The sequence below is a fragment of the Micromesistius poutassou genome (genome assembly GCF_964030765.1).
Source record: "Micromesistius poutassou genome assembly, chromosome: 12".
Classification (NCBI taxonomy): domain Eukaryota; kingdom Metazoa; phylum Chordata; class Actinopteri; order Gadiformes; family Gadidae; genus Micromesistius; species Micromesistius poutassou.
Window position 1 is genome coordinate 15,276,336 of NC_140282.1, and position 19,889 is coordinate 15,296,224.

The 19,889-nt window shown below is 44.2% G+C and overlaps 2 protein-coding genes across 5 annotated transcripts; one reads left to right on the plus strand and one right to left on the minus strand.

Annotated features, from left to right (window-relative positions):
- Positions 1–245: 245 nt before the first annotated feature.
- LOC311356484 (DCN1-like protein 2) lies at positions 246–7,120 on the minus strand. 3 transcript variants are annotated; one of them, XM_084476274.1, is made up of 7 exons: positions 6,979–7,120; positions 5,446–5,662; positions 5,081–5,249; positions 4,531–4,661; positions 3,686–3,768; positions 3,162–3,258; positions 246–2,581 (listed from the first exon to the last, which is right to left on the minus strand). In XM_084476274.1, the coding sequence occupies exons 2-7, from the start codon at positions 5,618–5,620 to the stop codon at positions 2,511–2,513; spliced, it is 726 nt and encodes a 241-aa protein (XP_084332400.1). In that variant the 5' UTR covers positions 5,621–5,662; positions 6,979–7,120; the 3' UTR covers positions 246–2,510. The 3 variants fall into 3 exon arrangements, with proteins under 3 accessions (XP_084332400.1, XP_084332399.1, XP_084332401.1); XM_084476273.1 differs by lacking the exon at positions 6,979–7,120 and adding an exon at positions 6,420–6,444; XM_084476275.1 differs by lacking the exon at positions 6,979–7,120 and adding an exon at positions 5,972–6,101.
- On the plus strand, positions 7,120–17,562 carry slc9d1 (solute carrier family 9 member D1). Of its 2 annotated transcripts, none has more exons than XM_084476271.1 (15): positions 7,120–7,251; positions 7,551–7,654; positions 8,499–8,782; positions 9,086–9,253; positions 9,621–9,800; positions 10,354–10,554; positions 10,751–10,879; positions 10,980–11,072; positions 12,098–12,272; positions 13,225–13,342; positions 13,969–14,164; positions 15,145–15,295; positions 15,404–15,483; positions 15,825–15,974; positions 16,306–17,562. In XM_084476271.1, exons 3-15 carry the CDS (start codon positions 8,525–8,527, stop codon positions 16,417–16,419), a joined length of 2,013 nt encoding a protein of 670 aa, XP_084332397.1. In that variant the 5' UTR covers positions 7,120–7,251; positions 7,551–7,654; positions 8,499–8,524; the 3' UTR covers positions 16,420–17,562. The 2 variants fall into 2 exon arrangements, with proteins under 2 accessions (XP_084332397.1, XP_084332398.1); XM_084476272.1 differs by having other exon boundaries at positions 7,158–7,251; positions 7,557–7,654.
- The last annotated feature ends 2,327 nt before the right edge of the window (positions 17,563–19,889 follow it).

Sequence of the window (19,889 nt, forward strand, 5' to 3'; positions counted from 1 at the left end):
GGGTGTGTAAGCAGCCCACTCTTTTTTTTTTTTTTTTTACCTGCAACCAAATCGACCCTCAGGTATAAATAAAGTTACATTACCTTACCTTACAAGAATATTAAAATATTTTGTAATAGCTATTAACTCACACCTGGTCGTAAAATATGGGCCCTTTAACTGGGTTAAGGGATGTAACCCCAAAACCTTCTCGCTCAGAGGAAATCAAATCAGTCTAGAAAAACACACACATGCACGCACGCACACACAATCGCCAATTCAGTTTAATGTCACATCATTTTTGTTTCTTAAAACAAGGGCACAATTGAAGTATGTTGGCACAAAGCAACCCTCACACCATGCTAAAAACCCACATGCTTTATTGACAAACCATAATTTCACCTTCCTCCATAACCACACACACAATATGCCACCTACATATTTGAAAGGTTTTCCATTTTCCGTTTTCCAGTGAAAATAACATTTGATAAACCAAACACACCTTTTGACTTTTTACGATTCTGTACCGTAAACTGGTAACATACCGTATGATTATTAATACTGTATGAATACTAGAAGTTCAACTGACATTCACACATGATTGAAGCCGTGACATCATCTTTAGAGAATAGAGTGGGCCAATAGGGCCAGCTGTGTTCAAATAGCTTGTTGCATTGGCTGTTTTTAATTGGCTCAGAGTGTTGCCAGGCGATGGCAACGTGTCTCTCTAGTTGCTGTTTTCCATAGGAAAGGTGCTGAACACCGCAGATGTTTCAGATCCAAGAACACGTATTTTTATGGTTATTTAAATGTTACATTTAAATATCATCCAAATGTTACTTGAAACACACACGACACAAGGTCACAAGACGCCTTTCCATCTGTTTGAATAAAACAACACAAGATGTTTAAAAAATAAATAACATTTCTGAACGGTGTCAAGTTCTAACATTCTTACTGTTTTAGTGTGGCGAAGCAAAGCTAGCTAGCCCCTAGTGGCTCTTAGCAGTAAATTAATACTAGCTCCTAATGCTGGAGGTGCTAGTTAGCTTTGCAGTAATTCAGAGCTAGGTCCTACTGATGAAGATGATAGTTCAGCAATAACTCAATGCTAGCTCTTACTGCTGGAGAAGCTTGGTTGCTCAGTGGTAATTCAATGCTGGCCCCTACTGCTGTGTATGTAAGTTAGTTAGCCAAGCAGCAAGTTCAAAAGTGCAAGGTTAGCTAGCTAGTAAACAAGATCCTCAGTAGACGACACTCCCAGCCACTTGCAAAGGCGAAACATTGACGGGCTAACACTTGCGTAGCTTGGCTAACACTTGTGGTGCTAGGGTAACATTTGCGTGGGTAGGATAACGTGGGTGAGCTTGGCTAACATTGTTGTAGATAAGTTAACACTTCCCGGTTTCACATTTAGCCAGAGATAACAACTGGTACCTGAGTGTTCAGTGTCAAATGTTTCATTGAGGTTATGACCTAGCCTAAGAGTTGGTCGACTTGAATGAGTTGGCCTTCGCACCACAAGCAAAACACCACAAGTGTAGATGTATAAACCAGTTTATAAATAGATGGGATTATCTTAAACAAACCAGTTGAATGTAGTATGTTCGATGTAAACTGAACAGCAGTGCTGCCCTGGCAGAACTTCACTGGCAGTATAATCTAAAGAAAAGTGTCCATCAGTGCAGTTTGTAGAGGTGGCATATGAAGGGTAAACAATCATACCCTCCCGAATATCTTGTGAATCAGTCAACGCAAGGGTCAGTTGGTACAGCCTTGCACACAAAATAAAATATATAAATGTTTCAAACGGATCTGAAAAACTGATTTCTCTAATCAAGGTCATAAAATGTTTTTCTTATTTCTCATACATATATAATACATATATATATATTCCTTTTCTAAAGCACTAGCCATCCCTAGCTCTGTGGTAGTAAAAAGTATAATACTGTGCTGGTGAAGAGGTGAAAACTCTACATCTGTTGAGTACGATCTGTCTACTTCATAATCTGTTGGAAGATATGATCAGTCAATTTAATCATCTGTTTCTAGTGTCGATCAGTCCACGTCCATGGTGGCGCTCAATGGTAATCGATGGCAAATACATGCAGAATTAAACATTTAATTCAAAACATTTGGCCACGTAAGAAGCCATTTCCCCCAAACATTTATAAGTGTTAAAACTTCCACTCGGCTAGGAGGATCACTGCAGGCTAGCAAGCAGGCTAGCTGCAGTAGCAGTCCAGCAGGAGCAACCTGTGGTTAGTGAGCAGCGCTAGCTCAACGACTGCTAGCCGTCCCAGTTCCAACTCTGGCCCTCTTGCTGTTCTGTCCCAGGTTAACTCTCCGCCAAGGTCTCTCGGCCAAGTGAGAGAGCCTTTACAGCTACTCCAGGTGCAGGAAGACTCTTACTCTTCCAGTTCCTGGTATAAAATCCTCTGTCCATGAAAAAACTAGAAAACGGAAACGGAAGTCCTGGACAGGTCGACTCAAACTACACCAGACTGCCGTGGGACCCAGGGCTCGATGAATTAACGGCTGCTTCCCGTCACGATTGGTCGAGCAAATTCCACAAAGTCATCGATGAGGACTGGCCATGCACCTGTGGGGTTAGAGAGAGAGTGTGTGTGAGTGTGAGTGTGAGTGTGTGTGTGTGTGTGTGTGGGGGGGGGGGGGGTGGATGAGTAAGAGGGCATCTTCTGTGAATAGTGGTTAGTCTGGATAACCAATTTAGTAAATTAAGAGTAAATCCATCTATTGATGATCTATCCTGTCCACCATATTAGTCAGATACCGAGGAGGCTATGTCTCATTGGTAATCATAATAAGTCTTGATTATTTATTTTACTTATCCTGTAGCCATCATCAAGCCAAGAAGATAATAAGATGACCAATCAAAACACACTGAATGATAGAGAACATCAAACTCCTGATGGAGCCTTCGGACAGCATGGATACAAAATTCTATACCACCATGGATACAACACACATTATCGCCATGGATATAGTGTCCTATACCACAGCCTCTGGGTTAGCCAGTTAGCCTCTGGTTTAATGTCATATTGGAAGCTGACATATTACAATATACCATATAGGATATAATATAAAGGATATAGCAAAGAATGGCTGCACTGCATCTGTCCTGGCAGGAAAGGTGTATCTTAAAGTGAGTAAGTCCTTACCTTCCTCGTCATAGTTGGACATGTCATCTGCAATCATGTTGCCGAAGTCCAGCAGCAGGTTCCACGTGTCTTTAGGGATGGACCGCTTATGGTGCTCCTGAACACAGAGCACATTTTTTACTGGAATACATGGATTTAAGAGAGCATTTAAAGGCAAACTGTCACGCTTGACTATTTTCTTCTATGAGTACTGTTTAATACGTGTGTTGTGAAAATAAACAGTCTACAAAAACAGAAATCAAGGAAAAGCTGTATCATTGACGCCATCTGTCTGGGATTCATGTTCTTTATGTAAATCTCTTATGCAGTCATTGGTGTTTTGTAGAAACAGTGGTGGTCCATAATATGGAAGCGGTCTTTAAGTATCTGTTTGTATTCTCATACTTGGATTATCTATCCAGAGACATCTCTGTGATAACCGCTGTATTAAAGCACTCCCTTCACGTTGTTAATATAAAACTTTGTTTGAAGCACTACATGTGAACTACAACAGCATGGATCTTGGATTGATAAGATGGACTCACCAGTAGAAATCTATTCCAGAGGTCTAGGAACTTGAAACGCTCTGTCAACAGTAGGTTCCAATAGGCCACAGCCATCTCTAGGTCTACAGCAGAACACAGGACATAATGTTTAATGTCTACAGAGGAACAAAACTGTAAGAAAAGGGGTGCAGAATAGTCAAGTGATGAGGGTGTTTCACTCCCAGCCACGAATGTTCTGGGTTTGAAGCTCCACATCTGCAGCCTACCTGTAGATATCCTAGAGCAAGATGCCCTAACCCATATCTGCTCTTTAATGACATGCATCTGAACATACTATAATTCACATTAGTCCCTTTGAATCAAAGTGTAAATGGAAATTGTGGCTAGCATCCATTTGTGATGGTAATAATGAACAAATAACCTTTGAAGGTCACAGGAATAGCCTTTTTAAGAAGTTCCGTCCCAGTATCTTCTCCAAGTGGACTGTGTTCCCCCAGGATCTCATCCCAGTGTGCACCTAGTACCCTTTTTTCAAGTCTTAAATGTGTATCTGCTTTCCAACATATGGCTGTAATATCAATATCCCAGTGAACCATATGCATCGCACCACATAAGAGGAGAACAAAACCCCACTAGCACCTATACACTTGTTGCATGTAGAGGACTCCCTCTATAGGTTAAACACATGCTTTGCATGCATCATCTCTGATTGGCTGATGGGGTTATCTGGTAGCCGGCTACCTAAGCGATGATGCGACACACCTGTCGTCCCCCTATTGAAAGTGAATTGAAGGGGGCGTTAACAGGGGAGCTGGCCATCCTGACCCTGAATGACCAAAGTAGGGGGATTGGTTCTTTTTTAAGTGATTAGTAGTCGTCCTGACCTAGTCCCTTCTGTCCGGGGTTCTTGGCGAAGTTGAAGGTGAACTGGTACATATCCTTGAACTTCCCCGTGTCTTTAAGCTCCTGTTCCAGTCTGGGCAGGATGGCCTTCAGCTTGTCAGGGCTGTCACACCTGAATGAGCGCGAGCGCACGCACACACACACACACACACACACACACACACACACACACACACACACACACACACACACACACACACACACACACACACACACACACACACACACACACACACACACACACACACACACACACACACACACCTAGCTAAAGCATCTGCTGACGACGTACACAGCTAGTGACATTTTAACGTTGCTTCTTACGTTAACTAACTAACAAACTTTAATGGTTACATACGTATCTAGCTATAGAGGATAATTGCTAGATACACCGCTTGTTGTAGACAAACAGCTAGGCATCAAGCTGGTAGCATTCCTGAGCAAGCTTGCGGTAAATTTAACTTTGAGCATAAAATACAGTGACATACAACACTACTTGGTTGTGTTAAAAAAAAGTTTACCACCGCTCACCCGAGTTCTGCCATGCCCTCGAGGAACTCTTTGCGGCTAAACTCGCACTGGGTCGCAGCTCTGAACTTCCACGCCACGACCAGAACGCTGACACTGGCCGGATCCAGCATCAGGTCGTCACAGAACTGCTGGATCCCGTCAACGCCGATCTTGCCCTCATCCTGAGGGTCTGCAACGCGCAACAATAGCCTCTGTTGTTGTAATGAATGTTTATCTTCTAATGTCTATTATCAAAAGGAACAATGTTTTACCATCAACTGTGAGGCTTATTATCCACTGAGGATGACATCACAAGTGGCCTGGGGTCCTAGATGTATGATGATGATGATATCACATTAGTAGAACACATTTCAACTACTTCTTGCCTTTATATCTGTTGTAGAGCTGGTCCAGCTTCTTGCGGTCTGCGGTGGTTTTCATGGGGTCTCTGCAGTACAGCTCGGGGTGTTGGAAGAAGTTGTCAGTAGCCGCCTCCAGCTTCCAGTCGTTCTGCGCCAGACAGAACAGGGCCGTGCTCTCCCCTGCCTGCGAGAAGCACATGAACTGCCCCACCTTCTCCTTCTGCCAGGACTTAAGCTTATTCTGCAAGGAAATCACAACCACCCCTGTGTTAATAACAGTACACCATATTTATTATCATGCATACATTAACGAATACATATACTTCAGTTGCATGGCACCTGTACACATAGGTGATAATGACACATAAACACTTACACACAAACGTATTTTACAAATATTGACGTTTAGAAATATGCTACAACTAAACGTGTTGTCATGGCGATAGGGTTAATAGATCGGGTAACCAGTCGAAGTCACGCTACGTGCAGTCACGCGAGGACACCTGTAGTTTTATGTGGAGAGAGGCACAACACATGCACAGCACGTCACCTTTGTTTACATTAAGCGTGTGAGCTAGCTGTTTAGATGGCTATCGAGGAGATTAGCACACCGCAGACCAGACCCGACCATGGGCACCAACCCGGTGATCTAAGCGACCCACTCCTACTACAAACCATGTGGCGTGTATGTCTGTGTGTATGTGTGTGTGTATGTGACAGCAACTGTCCCTCGCAACCAAACTTAGACTATGCATCATGCCAAAAAGGGAAAGGTACGTGCACGGAGTACGGGTGTCCAATCGCTCGACATACCAGCTGCCTTTCTATTTATCTTATATTTAGTATAGTATACGGGCCATCACTCTCACTATGCGACACGCTGCCGAGGACACCGCGACCCCGGACATATGCGTGTGCGCGATGATAAAAGTACGATCATAAGGATGGTTTTGCTGGGTTGAAATCGGTGTGTTTGTCTCTTTTTAATCTTAACCTACCATGTTACCAGCCGTTGTTATGGCCAACTTGAGATCCTATTACTTATGTTTTGCGCATGCGCCAAAAACACGGGCGCTACCCCTACACAACAGGTAAACCCTGGGAATTGTAGTTCTAAATAAGTTGTTGAAATAAAGGCCTTGTATTTGTGATGTGTTTTGTTTATTGAAACTATTCAATAAAGGGACCGAGTCCCCAAAATATGCATTTGCTTGGTTGGTAATACAAGGATGGTTTAAATGACATCGAGAACGAAGACGATAATCCTCTTGCGCAATATATCATGAGTGAATCACGAGATAAATAAGAACAGAGAATCAGTGGTCAAACCTGGTAACAAGTCAAAAGTTATTTACAATTACTTTACAACAACATCGACACGTACGTGTGTTACCTTAAACCCCGCGTGGAAAAGATATATACTCGACATGGGCAGACTATTTTAACACTACGATTGAAAACTACAACTCCCATATCAAAACAGATAAACCCATGTTTAGGAAGTAATCAAAGTCCCCGTCCCCCCAGTTTCTCCCCAAATAATCTGAACGCAAATACCTTTTTAAATATATATCCTATATGCCCCTTTCGATGCCGACAGTGTCATGACGTTGCGGTTCAGAGCACATATCGAGGTCGTGGCAAAGGAGAAAGGTGCGGTCGACTGCTTGCGTTGTGGACGCGTCTGCAGGGCACAGAGCGTCGGCTCCAGATATGTGGCAGCGACAGGACAGGGAGGCTGCTGCTGCGGCTGGGGCACAAGAGCATGATTGTATTTCCTTCGCCGGTCACAGAGGAGGTCCAACTCAACACATCGCAGATACTTTGCAGGTAGCCGGCACCAGCCGTCGCATTTTAATCATCGGGTTTGATTTGTATTCGTGAGGTATTTCGTGACGTATTGGTGTAGTGATTTAGTCAGGCGACTATTTAGTACTAATAACAATTCAGATAATCGTTAAGTTGTCAGCGCTTTCTCGGTATCACCCCACTGGAAGCAGGTAATTTGTTATTGAGGCGAACTTTCAGATTTCAAATTACATTGTGTATCCATGACATGTTATTTGACTGTGTGTGTGTGTGTGTGTGTGTGTGTGTGTGTGTGTGTGTGTGTGTTCTCATTTAACCAGGCACAGTGTGAACAGTGGTCCTATTGATGATCGGGATATCATCAGAAAAAGAGGAACCTTGACTGGAAAGTAAACTTCTCCCTACTGTACTCATGTTCATTAAGGTATGGACTCAACTCCTACACATTACAACATTTGCTCTGTTCTATATTTTTTGTATCAGATTATGGTGTAGTATCCTATGGTGTTGGCGGTTTGATATGTAGACAGTTCATTATAGATTTCTGCCACTTGAATGAGGTACCATTGTAACCCCATTTGCTTCAGTCAGTATACTCTGGGTTCTTCTGCTTTGGTCTAGTCTGCTGTCTGTTATAAGCAAGCCACAGACCAGAGAAGAAGAGTAACGGATAGAGAGTAAAGTTTCTAGGTAATGGAATTGGCTCTTGTTTGCATTGTAAACGGATGTACCACACCTATTCCAACTGAGTGACCAGCTAGTATTGCTGTAAATATATATAAGCTATATAGAGGTAATATAAAGATTGGTGCTTTAACCTTGAAATTGTAAATATAAGCAATAGCTTTTGCTTTTATTTTGCCCAGTCCTTGCTAGACCAATAAGCTACTAGTCCTTGTAGGTCATTTGATTTTATTTATCATCAAGTTCTCTCTTTAGGTTATTTCCAGTTATTGCCAATATTTGTTTGTAATATAATTGTATGGGATTTATTGCCTTTATGGAGCGCACAGTAATGAAGTTTGAAGAAGAGATGGGAATGAGATGGGGATGAAATGTAGTAGGAGAGGACCACAGGTCTGAAAGAATCAAACCCTGATCACAAAGCGCAATGCCTACGGGTTGAACAGGTTGAGCCAGTCTTCATAGCAGCAGTGTTCAACAAAGTGTGTTCTGTGGACTCCAGAGCTGGAGATCTTTTCTGCGGTAGGTGTGTAGATAAAGTCTTTAGAGAATCTTATTTTCTCTCCCCCCCCCCCCCCCCTCAGGGCGAGAGTGGTGAGTAAGGGTCTGGATGCAGGCTGTGTGTGTGCTGGTATGCTGTGGCCTGGTGGGGGCGCTAGCGGGGCTCCAGAAGGAGCACGTGGCCCAGCAGGCCATCAAGCTGCACCGTGGGCGCGGCGCGGCGCCCAGTAACACCTGGCTGGTGAACAGCTGCAAGCGCCTGTCCGGCCTCCTCCGGCAGAAGAAGATGGTGGTGAGGAAGTTGTCTGCGGCCGCAGACGCTGTCGGGAGAGACCGCACGCTCTCGGATCCAGAGAGGCTCTTCCAGGTGGGAACGGGACCAGGTCTTAGACTAGCTTCTGCCGTCTGGAATAGGGATCAGCACAAAAGTACAGTGTGGTTTGTTTATTGTTTTGGAGTATCTCTATATTATAGTGTTTTATAGTTCATTTGTATTTTCCTGTGTTACTCAGTTGAATGAGGTCTAATTTTAATGTGCTGAGCAATAATAAGGTGTTTATCCGTCTACCAGGGGACACCCTGCTTTTGTTAACTGTGCATTACCCTCATTACCACCAGCTGCCGGTTACAGCAGGTATTTGCTTACCGGTGTGTTGGCCTTTTTCACCAGGTGCACACTCTGGAGGTGTTCCAGAAGGAGCTGAACGAGAGCGAGAGTCTGGTGTTCCAGTCGGTGGTGAGTCTCCATCGGGCGCTGCAGGGGGACTACCGCGACGTCGTCAACATGAAGGACAGCAGCCGGCTCCGCCTGGAGGCCCTCCGAGAGGCAGCCATCAAAGTGAGACAGAGCAGGTTCCCATGGCGACCATACACACCTTATACGTTTTTTGGGGGGATTTTGGAGTTTAAAGGGGCTCTGTTTACCACCAGGTGTGATGTCGATGAGCTATTACAAGGTCATTGTAATGCTACCCCTGAAGTGACATCACGAGTGCTAGTGTCCACTCAGCAGGATGTTGGATAGATCCAACCTTCCAGCCTACCGAGTGGACTGTATCAGCTGGTTGGCTGATCTATCCATCATACATCTGGGTGGAACCTCCCACTGATGACACTACTGGGTAGATAGCTAACATCACGCATGTTAGTGAAGATAGGGGATCTCTAATAGACCAGTGCTTTTGTTGGGTTTCTCCCGTCATCAGGAGGAGCAGGAGTATGTGGAACTGTTGGCGGCCGAGAAGCACCAGCAAGAGGCGCTGAAGAGCGCTCTGGCCCAGAACAAGACCCTGTCCATGCTCGATGAGATCCTGGAGGATGTCCGCCGGGCCGCAGATCGGCTCGAAGAGGAGATAGAGGAACACGCCTTCGATAACAATAAGCAGGTGGGAGGGCCTTAACGTACATGCCTTTGATAATAATAAGCAGGTGGGAGAGGCTTAATAAAGACTCCCTTGATGATAACAATGAGCAGGTGGGAGGAGCTTAATAGAGACTCCCTCGATGATAACATGCAGATGGGAGAGGCTTAACGAACACACCTTTGATAACAAAAAGCAATTGGGAGGGGCATAACAAACATACCTTTGATAATGATAAGCAGGTGAGAGGGGCTTAATGCACACACCTTTGATAGTGACAAGCAGATGATAGAACTTCAACATCACGAATATAGTGTATGCTGTGTTCAGAGCGGAGAGGAACGCTCACAAACAGGTTGGCAGAGACTGACAAAAACATATGATTGAAGTCTTTTCTCTATGGTATAATGTACTAGGTTGGAGATTACATAACACATAACATCAGGTTTAAAATGGAACCGTTTTGGATTTACTGCCTGTTTAATGAGCCCACCTTCGATAACAACAAGCGGGTGTGTGTGGCGTTTACACAAACACGCACACGCTGTAACTCACACACACGGTCTCCGTCCCACAGATGAAGGGGGTGAACGTGGAGGCGGTGCTCAGAGTCGAGGAGAATGAGGAGGACGGGAGGAAAAGGAAGAACGTGTCCCGGAGAAGGGAGGCGGAGGACGACCTGGGACTGAGCATGCTCATCGACTCCCAGAACAACCAGTACATCCTCACCAAGCCCCGGGACTCCACCATGCCCCGGGCTGACCCGCACCTCATCAAGGTCAAGCCCCTCTCCTCCCATGGGGTCCTGGTTTTACCCCGACCAAGCCTCAACACCTTGGTGTTAGGTTTGCGTGGGTGGGTGTGTTTGTGTGTTATTAGGACCGCGTGTGCGATAATGAGGATGATTTGTATTCCCAGGACCTGTGTGTGTGTGTTCCTAGGGCCGTGTCTGTATGATGACTATGTATTTCCAGGACCTGGTGTGTGTGGTGATGCTGTCATTCCCGTGTGGCTGGCTCTGTTCCCTGCTGGGTCTCCCTCCTATGTTCGGTTACATCATCTGTGGAGTGCTGTTGGGACCCTCCGGACTCAACACTATCAAGGTGTGTGTTTGCATGGTGTGTGTGGTTCCAGTCCATGGTGCAGCCGCTAGGTTAACTGTGATATAATGTATGCGTATGTGTGTGTGTGTGTGTGGTTAAGTCCATGGTGCAGGTGGAGACGCTAGGTGAACTGGGGGTTTTCTTCACCCTGTTCGTGGTGGGTCTTGAGTTCTCCCCGGAGCGACTGAGAAAGGTACCTCTGATACCGACATTTCCTGACACGTCGAAGCTGTTTATCATTACAATTATTAATTTACTTTAACGCGACAACCAAAGAAATTGAAGGATTCAGTGAAGAATGGTCAATGAATGGGTTCATTCCAAAGTAGGGCAGAACAATTGTGGTCATGCCAAAACAAAGAAATCAGTATAACAAAACAAGGACCGACTCTCTTCTGTTTCTCAAAATAAACTCAACAAAAAGGCTTACCTGGCTTATCTAAAAAGACACCAAAATGATTACAGGGCTGGCACCCACCATCCAAAATTACCAGTGTCAGTGGTCAGTGACAGTGGTTTAAAGCTTTGTGTGTTCAATGTAAAGGGTAGCCCCAACTTACTAATGTTCTCCACCTCCCCTCACATACCTTATACTGAAGGGTTGCTCAACAGAGTGCAACAGGTAAGGCTAACAGCCAAGCACAACAAGGAAGAGAGAGAGAGTCGACTGGCAAGGTTAAAAGCCAGTTCCCAGTCCGAGGCAACCAATTAACGGTTTGACCGTTGTTTCATCTAGATTCTACACCTCTGTGTGTTGACGTATTAGTTACATATTCTACACTGAACTGATGTTTGGTCGATGAATTTCATAGGCTGTATGAAATTCATTTAAAAGACGAAAAACTAACTTAACTTGGGTGTGGAAACTAATGACTAATCATCTCGTCCATTAAATTCTTACCTGCTATTGCAGATTGTTTCTGTTGAATCTTGGTAGTATCTTTTGCATACAGACATTAGCCGGTGGGTGGTGGGCAGATTGTGTCAACACTCCAATCACAATGTGAGCCAGACCGATTCCATACGGGATCTGTCATGTGGGATCACAATAGCCTAGATCTGATCTAGGAGGTTACACACAGACACTTCCTGGTGAGATTGGATCGCAAAGCTCATTGGGTCTCTCTATCTGTGTGTGTGTGTGTGTCTCTCTCTCTCTGTGTCGGTGTCTCTCTCTATCTGTGTGTGTGTGTGTGTGTGTGTGTGTGTGTGTGTAAGGTGTGGAAGCCGTCAGTGCAGGGTTCCTGTTGTCTCAGCCTCCTCATGGTGGGTGCTGGTCTGTTGTGGGGTCAGGTGCTGATGATCAGACCCACGCAGACCGTCTTCATCTCCAGCTGCCTGGCTCTCTCCAGCACCCCCCTTGTCTCCCGCCTACTGGCCGCAGAGAAGGACGGTGGGTCTCATTTGTTTCATGGGCCAAGATGCAGTCTGACGTTTTCAGCCTGCGGTGGGAGATAGAAATGGTTTCAGAGATAGAAATGGTTTTCAGGTGTCAGGGAGGTTCTACCATTGTGGAACAAGGACAACAAACTATCAATATTTTGTTGAGCGGCTGCCGGGGTCCCTATTGGTGAGGGCGTAGCAAGCCTTTTGACAGCCCGATAGGCCAATACCACCAGTGACTTGAATCAGATTTGAGCAACCACCAGTATCAAGTGCATGGAGTGGAGTAGGGGTGTAGTTTGAAGTACAGCCAGGCTGCTGAATTCTGTTCCACGGGGCGCCCTGGTGGTTCACCGTGTTGAAGACTTATGAAAGGCTGTTCTTGCAGTGTATAGTTCTAAAAGGTGAGAGAGGATAGGGCTCAGAGGGGAGGTTGTTTGGCAGTGGGAAGTGACCAAGGATAGAACCTCATTGGGGGAGAGTGGTGAAAATGAAGTTAGAGTAGGAGATGAAGAGGTGGCTAGAGGACAGTTGGAGACAGCAGGTGGCTGGGGAAATGAGGAGCGTATGTTCCATCTTTTTCACAAAGTAGTTTACAAAATGTCTCAGTAGGGGGGAAGGAGGTGGAGGAGTGGGAGTATTGAGAAAGGTGGAGAAGATGGGAAATAATTTTGGGTGATTGAAGAAGGAAGATCTTAGATTGAAAGAAGGAGCTTTGAGCTGCAGATAGGAGGAAGAAAATTAGGAGGAAATAGATTGGTGTGGACTAAGGTCATCAGGGCACTTGGTTTACCACCATGTCTAAATCCAAGCACAGGTATACCACTGGTGGAACGACAACAGGTGGTACCACCGGTTGAAAAACAATATTCTAGGTGATGTACAGTACAGCAGCGTTCTACTTAGTGTACCAGTATATACGTTTATAGTATATGTATAATATATATATGTGTGTGTTCTAGGTGACGTGGAGTACAGCAGTGTTCTACTGGGAATGCTGGTAATGCAGGACGTCCAGCTGGGTCTCTTCATCGCTGTCCTGCCCTCCCTCATCCAGGCCCAGAGCTCCAACACAGACAGGTTATGCACATGATATACATATATACTACTGCTGACATATATACACGTGTATACAAATAACACAAACGTATCTGGTTGTATTGGACCCTAACAAAACATACACATCCTCCCTCATCCGGTGTCTCATATTGTGTGTGTGTGTGTGTGTGCGTATTGTCTCATGGTGTGCGTATGTCAGTGTGCTGCTGGGAGGCATGTGCTGGTCTTGTATTGTGTATGTGTGTGTGTATTGTGTTATGGTGTGTGTTTCAGAGTGCTGCTGGGAGGTGCACGTGTGATGGTCTTATATATAGTGTGTGTGTGTGTGTGTGTGTGTGTGTGTGTGTGTGTGTGTGTGTGTGTGTGTATTGTGTTGTGGTGTGTGTTGCAGTGTGCTCCTAGGAGGAGTGCGTGCGCTGGTGTTAAATTGCGTGTGTGTGTGTGTGTGTGTGTGTGTGTATTGTGTTATGGTGTGTGTTGCAGTGTGCTCCTGGGAGGAGTGTGTATGCTGGTGTTAAATTGCGTGTGTGTGTGTGTGTGTATTGTGTTATGGTGTGTGTTGCAGTGTGCTCCTGGGAGGAGTGTGTATGCTGGTGTTAAATTGCGTGTGTGTGTGTGTGTGTATTGTGTTATGCTGTGTGTTGCAGTGTGCTCCTGGGAGGAGTGCGTGTGCTGGTGCTGCTGGTGCAGGTTCTGGTGTCGCTGGCAGCGGTGCTGCTGCTCTGTCTGCTGTTGCGGTCCGTCCTCATTGGTCCGTTCTACAGGAAGCTCCACGCAGAGGGGAAGGGGAACAAGGAGATCATGGTGCTGGGGACGTGCGCCTTCGTCTTCCTCCTGCTCTCGGTCAGCTCCTAGATGCCGTCTCTTGGTTATCACCTGTAATCCATCCGTCCATTTGTTTTAAAAGTGGTAACACAGTATGTCTTATGTGCTCCTCAACCTAGTCTATCTATGCCATGTTATTACTTGTACTTGTTGTTACTAAAGTAACCCAGTGATTTGAAACAAAAAGGGGTAAAATCCTATGTTTTCGCCATTCTCTCCAAAACCCTATGTTGAACGCTCCACTCTGCTGCGAATGAAGGTGATTTATTTTATTTTTTTTCACATTCTGCGTTCTCGGGAAAAGGCACCCAACTGATGGGAACTGTTAGGTTAGTCCGCAACTTTTTAATTTAGGAGTAGGAATAGTACTAGGTGATAGTTCATAGTGTAGAACTAGGTGGGAGTGTACAACCTACCTTTTGGCATCTCATTGCTGCCTTTGTTTTGGTCCTATCAGAAAGGGTGAGGTGCATTGATTTATGATATAATCGGTGGCATATAGGATGAATTAGCGGAGTGGTCGTATTTGTATTTGGAATTGTATTACTCACCTTGTCATTGATATAATATTTCTACATTGATAGAAATATTTATAAATATTTTTCAAAGCAATACATGAAAACATACTGATTATTTTTCCGAAAATAACTTCACCTGCACGCTCACATAGTGTTTTGGGGAGAACGGCAAAAACATAGGATTTTACCCCTTTTTTTTTTTTTCTAAATCGCAGTGTTATTTTAGTAACCATGATAAAATGGCAGAAGATTACTATGTTCACGATCATATAAGACATAGTGCCACGTTCAAAAAAAAAAAAAAAAATCACTGTCTTTTTAAAGGGCCTGAAACATGTGACCCTATGTGGCTGTAGTGTATTGCCCGGGTGACCAAACTGTGTTGCCTAGGTAAAAGTCAGCTGTTGTGTTCCGCCTAGGTGACCGAGTCAACTCCTGAGCGTTACCTAGATAACAGTCTGGCTGTTGTGCGTTGCCTAGGTGACTGAGTTCCTGGGTGTTTCCATGGAGCTGGGCTGTTTCCTGGCCGGGGCTCTGCTTTCTTCCCTTGGTCACATGGTCACCACTGAGGTCATGGGGTGCATCGAGCCAATCAGAGACTTCCTTGCCATCATCTTCTTTGCCTCGATTGGTGAGTGGCCATCTATATAAACGCGTGAGGTTGTTGTACAAACCCCGACCACAGCGTTGTGGAAGATGAACACGGCGTGTCTTTTTGCGTTTGTGGGTGTGTGTGTAGGTCTCCACGTGTTTCCCAGCTTCGTGCTGTATGAGCTGACGGTTCTCGTGGTGTTGACCCTCTCCCTTGTCATCATGAAGGTATGACCAGACTTCCCTCTACGCCCCCTTTTTTCGATCAGACCCCATTATTTTGTACTGTTTTCTGCAAGCACTAGGCAATAAGTAATTTGGTTGTGATTATGAATCATCAGGCTGTCAGTTAATTTATACAGGGAGACTTAACCCGGGACCTTTTAAAACTTTGAAAATAAAGTATGCATTTATGTACACTGTGTGTAAAATATAGAAATGTGTAATATATAAAAACGTGGAATTTATATCCAAAAACTGTACATAATATATTAAACATGCCTCACATAACTAAACAGCCCAAATGCTGCATTGCACAACACATGTGAACATGAAAACCCCTCTGGTAGTTCTTGATGGCCGTGCTGGTGCTGTCGGCCATCTTGCCCCCTTGTTCCCGCCACATCCGCTGGGTGGTGTCAGCTGGTCTGGCACAGGTCAGCGAGTTCTCCTTCGTCCTGGGAAGCCGCGCACGCCGTGCTGGCATCATCTCAAGAGAGGTCAGTAGCACAAGCGTAGCATTACAATGAGTTGCATCAGTAAAACGTAGCAACTACCGAGCTTGGGAGACCGTGACCTAGCCTAGCAGGCTAGCCTACCTTATATCCTTATATTACAACGTGTTCTTTCGGTGAACACAGTGCTGCTCAGCCTAGCAGGCCAGCCTCCATTGTGATGTGTATCGTCAGTCAACATGATGCGATGTAGCCTTCAGGCTAGCCTACATTCCAATGTGTTCGTACATTGTTGAGTCGTTAAGCGTGTGTAGCGTAGCGAGTCAGTGCGTGCGATGGGGGTGTTCATAGTGTCGGCGGTTCTTCCGGTCTACAGGTGTACCTGCTGGTGCTGAGCGTCACCACCCTCAGCCTCCTATTGGCCCCTCTCCTCTGGAGGGCCACCACGCACAGGTGGGGGATGCGGACTCAGCGCAAAACAGTCACCTGACCAAGCTCCCAGAACGCTCCCCTGATCACGACCCCTAAATCACTCACCTGACAACGCGCCCGAATAACTCACCTGATCACACACCTAAATCACTCAACTGACCACGCCCACAACACTCACCTGGAACAACTGACCAAGGCAAAAACTCTCTCCTGGCCACATCCCCGTAACACTCACATGACCATGGCCGCAAACGCTCACTCGACGACGCCCATTTTACTTAGCTAGAAGCGCCGCTGCTTCGCTACTAGTGTTTCTGTGTAGCTAGCAGTGTCGCTGCTTAATCAGTAGTGTTGCTTTTTAGCCAGTAACTTCGATGTTTATCTACTACCCGGTGTGTCATCCTGGATAACCTTGGGGTACACATGTGATCCTTTTGAGGTGTTGTAACAAACAAACCTCAGACAAATTCATCTTGGTTCCAACTTCAACGGTTCCAACGGTTCATAATACTAGCTGCTACTACTGGTGGGTGAACTGAATGCGGAATTCCGCATTCAGTTCCCCGACCCAGCTAGTACTTAGAACCAAGATGGCTGCTAATTAAGTAAGGCCCATACCTCTCCCTAAGTTATGTTTAACACCTCCCAATGAACCTTTGAAATGGGATGCAAATGTTACACAAATGCAAGACTGTTGTCTTTCAACACAGCGTCACGTTTGTGGTGGAAAAATGTCTAACTGTATGTGATGTTTGTCCAACACACTCAGAGTACTGACTTGCAAAAAGGGTTTTATTTATGTATTTATCTTCATATATATGTACTTGAAAACCTTCGATTTATTTTATTATAAAAATGCACTTTTGCCCAACATGTCTTAAGACAGCCTTTGGTTGTGTTTATTGCTGTTCAAAAAACCTGGTCCAACTTCTTCTTCTCTGATCTGATCTCTCTCTCTCTCTCTCTCTCTTTCTCTCTCTCTCTTTCTCTCGATAGATAGATAGATAGATATGAGTTTGTTTGTTTTGTTCTGTGGAGATGGCAGATATTAAAGGGCTTATATTTGTTTACTTTAGTTTCTTTGTTATGTTGTGAGCTGTACAATTTCCAACGCTGCAAAGCATACAGCCTACAATGTTTACAACTCACTGGACTATTTATAAGGTGGATCAATTGAGTAAATATCTCTATTTACTATAGTGTGTCCTTTTTTATTTGTGGGCCAATATCTTTCTTTAAAAAGTATTAAATTGTCAGGTATGAAAAGTTTGTCATGCAGAAAAAAAACACAATAAAAAAATGATAGACAAAGGTGTGAAGATAACATGAGAACATATTTTCTAGTTGCTTTGTGGTTTCTATTCTCTGGTTCGATACACACTGATTCCACCAGAGGGCAGCATTTCACTAAAGCCTTGTCATGCATTAATGTTATTTGACCACCATCTCTGTCTAATTCCTCTCATTTGACAGTTGAATAAGATATTTATATTGTGATGAATTGCCCTAATGTAGGTGAGTCTTTGGTGAGTGTGTTTTTGTGTGTCAGCCATATAATGTAAAAGGTTATAGAAAACACATCACATCAAATGTGTGGACTTTTAGGAATAGAGTGTGTTGGGTTTAATATTATTATATTATTTCTCAGTAGTAAACATTTGAACTCAAAGATTTAAATTTCTCAAATTTCAATTTAATGTTGATTTTAGAACCTCACCAGAAATGTTCGCTAGGAATAACACTCAAATAAATTCTTCTCAAAAGTCTCAAAGACACTTACACAGACATAAATCAAGTAAAGGCTGAGGACATGGTCCATCCACTAGATGGCGTTGTTATAACGACTCCAAGCTCATCTTGGAGTCACCCCTGTCTGAGGCGAACCAACTCGGATCGAAGCAGCACACGCTCTTCAAAACTAAACAGATTCAAAGCGACCTCACCAACATCACATCAGTCACTTGGATGTAGGATTTAGGGTTTGAGGCATCCTACGTTTGCATTACGGTTCTGAATAAGGGAATGGCACTCACCTAATGAAACTTTTCCCGTTCGAGGCAATGGTTAGGGTGAGTGTAATGAAAGCGTGTGTGTCTACCTGGGTTTAAGGATGGCGCTACTGGGGAAAATTAACTGCGTTTTGGTATTGGCATGTTGCGCTGCGTTCACGTTTGGCGACCCAACCACCTGCGATGAAGTGCGCAAAGTTTTCCAGGTCAAGCAAATCGGCCCTGTGAAGTTAGTCCCCTCAAGCCCAAGAACAGGTACGTTTAAGTTTGGTTTTAATAGAAGAAACACAATTTAATTGAATACGTTCCGTATCGGTAGGCTGGCTGCTTGCACGCCATGGGGAATCCTTTGATAAAACATTTTTATTCGTCTTTCCACCGACAGGATAAGTGAAGATTAGTCGTAATAATTAAACAATTAATTATCTTTACACCAGAGCAATATCCAGGTTATTTTTATTTTCATAATTTCAACCAATAAAAAATTATATTCCAAAACAAAATCTTGGAACTCGAGTGTGTGGGTGATAAATATTATTTATTATCACAGCTGCTGTTTGGCAATGTATGTTAGTGCAGTATTACAGTAGAAGCTCTATCTCATGTGTACCTGGACGTGCGTGGACAGCCGTATGTGTTGACTTACCTGCTGAGGTGGGGTCATTATTGTGTTGCTTAATGATCTTTATGATGTTTGAAACGGACAAGATCACGTGATTGAACCATCATAAAACAGAATGGATTAAAAATAGACTTAGTCTTATTTAAAAAGTACAGAAATGCAGGGAACCTGCCACAATTAACCATGTTATTCTGAAGAGTCAAAGTAAAGTATCAGTTTATTTATAATCGTTGTAAATGTAAGGTAAATATACTTAATTAATCATAACCCTTTTCATAGTAAAAAAGAAAATAAATGGTGTCCATTCCTTTTGGATCTGGGTAGTCCATAGTCTACTCTTTGCCATCTTTAAAACATGTCTTCTTGTGTCTTGATTCCCACCTCTGGTTAACGTGTGTAATTGGTGTAAATCATGTAGGGGTCCAGTAATATTTCTGCATGAGTAATCCTTCTTAATCCTCCCGTCAGTAGCCAACACCTCGTCTTCCGAAGCGCAGGCTTCTGTTTGTAACTACAACCCCTGACTTGGCTGCCAGCCCTAAACTGGTTCCTGAGTACCAGAGCACTTTAACTCAAGAACTGTACTTGTGTCAAGTACTTGGAGTTTATTTGTGAGAAATACTTACACTTTACGTGTGTCAAGTACTTGTACTGTTCTTGTGTCAAGTACTTGGAACTTTACGTGTACCAAAGTACTGCCATTTTGTCCGACGTTATGCTTTAACTCCACTCCTTTCAAAAACAAACAGCAGATGTGTTTACTCCAATCCATGTTGCCTGATATTGTTACAAAAAGGGAAGCTGAGGACACAAGGTACACTGGGTTTGTTCATCTGTTCATAACTTGTTCGTTCAGTTCATATTGAGGACAATAAGGGACCATAGAATGGACATGAC

What these genes read in the sequence shown, in the direction of transcription:
- LOC311356484 (XM_084476273.1), bottom strand. An exon ending in GAGGGCATGGCAGAACTCGG is followed by an intron (nt 4,662 to 5,080) that starts GTGAGCGGTGGT and finishes GCGCTCATTCAG; the next exon opens with GTGTGACAGCCCTGACAAGC. An exon ending in GTCCAACTATGACGAGGAAG is followed by an intron (nt 2,582 to 3,161) that starts GTAAGGACTTAC and finishes CTAACCCCACAG; the next exon opens with GTGCATGGCCAGTCCTCATC.
- slc9d1 (XM_084476271.1), top strand. Translation starts at nt 8,525, where the DNA reads ATGCAGGCTGTGTGTGTGCTGGTATGCTGTGGCCTGGTGGGGGCGCTA. An exon ending in CCGGACTCAACACTATCAAG is followed by an intron (nt 10,880 to 10,979) that starts GTGTGTGTTTGC and finishes TGTGTGGTTAAG; the next exon opens with TCCATGGTGCAGGTGGAGAC. An exon ending in CATCTTCTTTGCCTCGATTG is followed by an intron (nt 15,296 to 15,403) that starts GTGAGTGGCCAT and finishes GTGTGTGTGTAG; the next exon opens with GTCTCCACGTGTTTCCCAGC.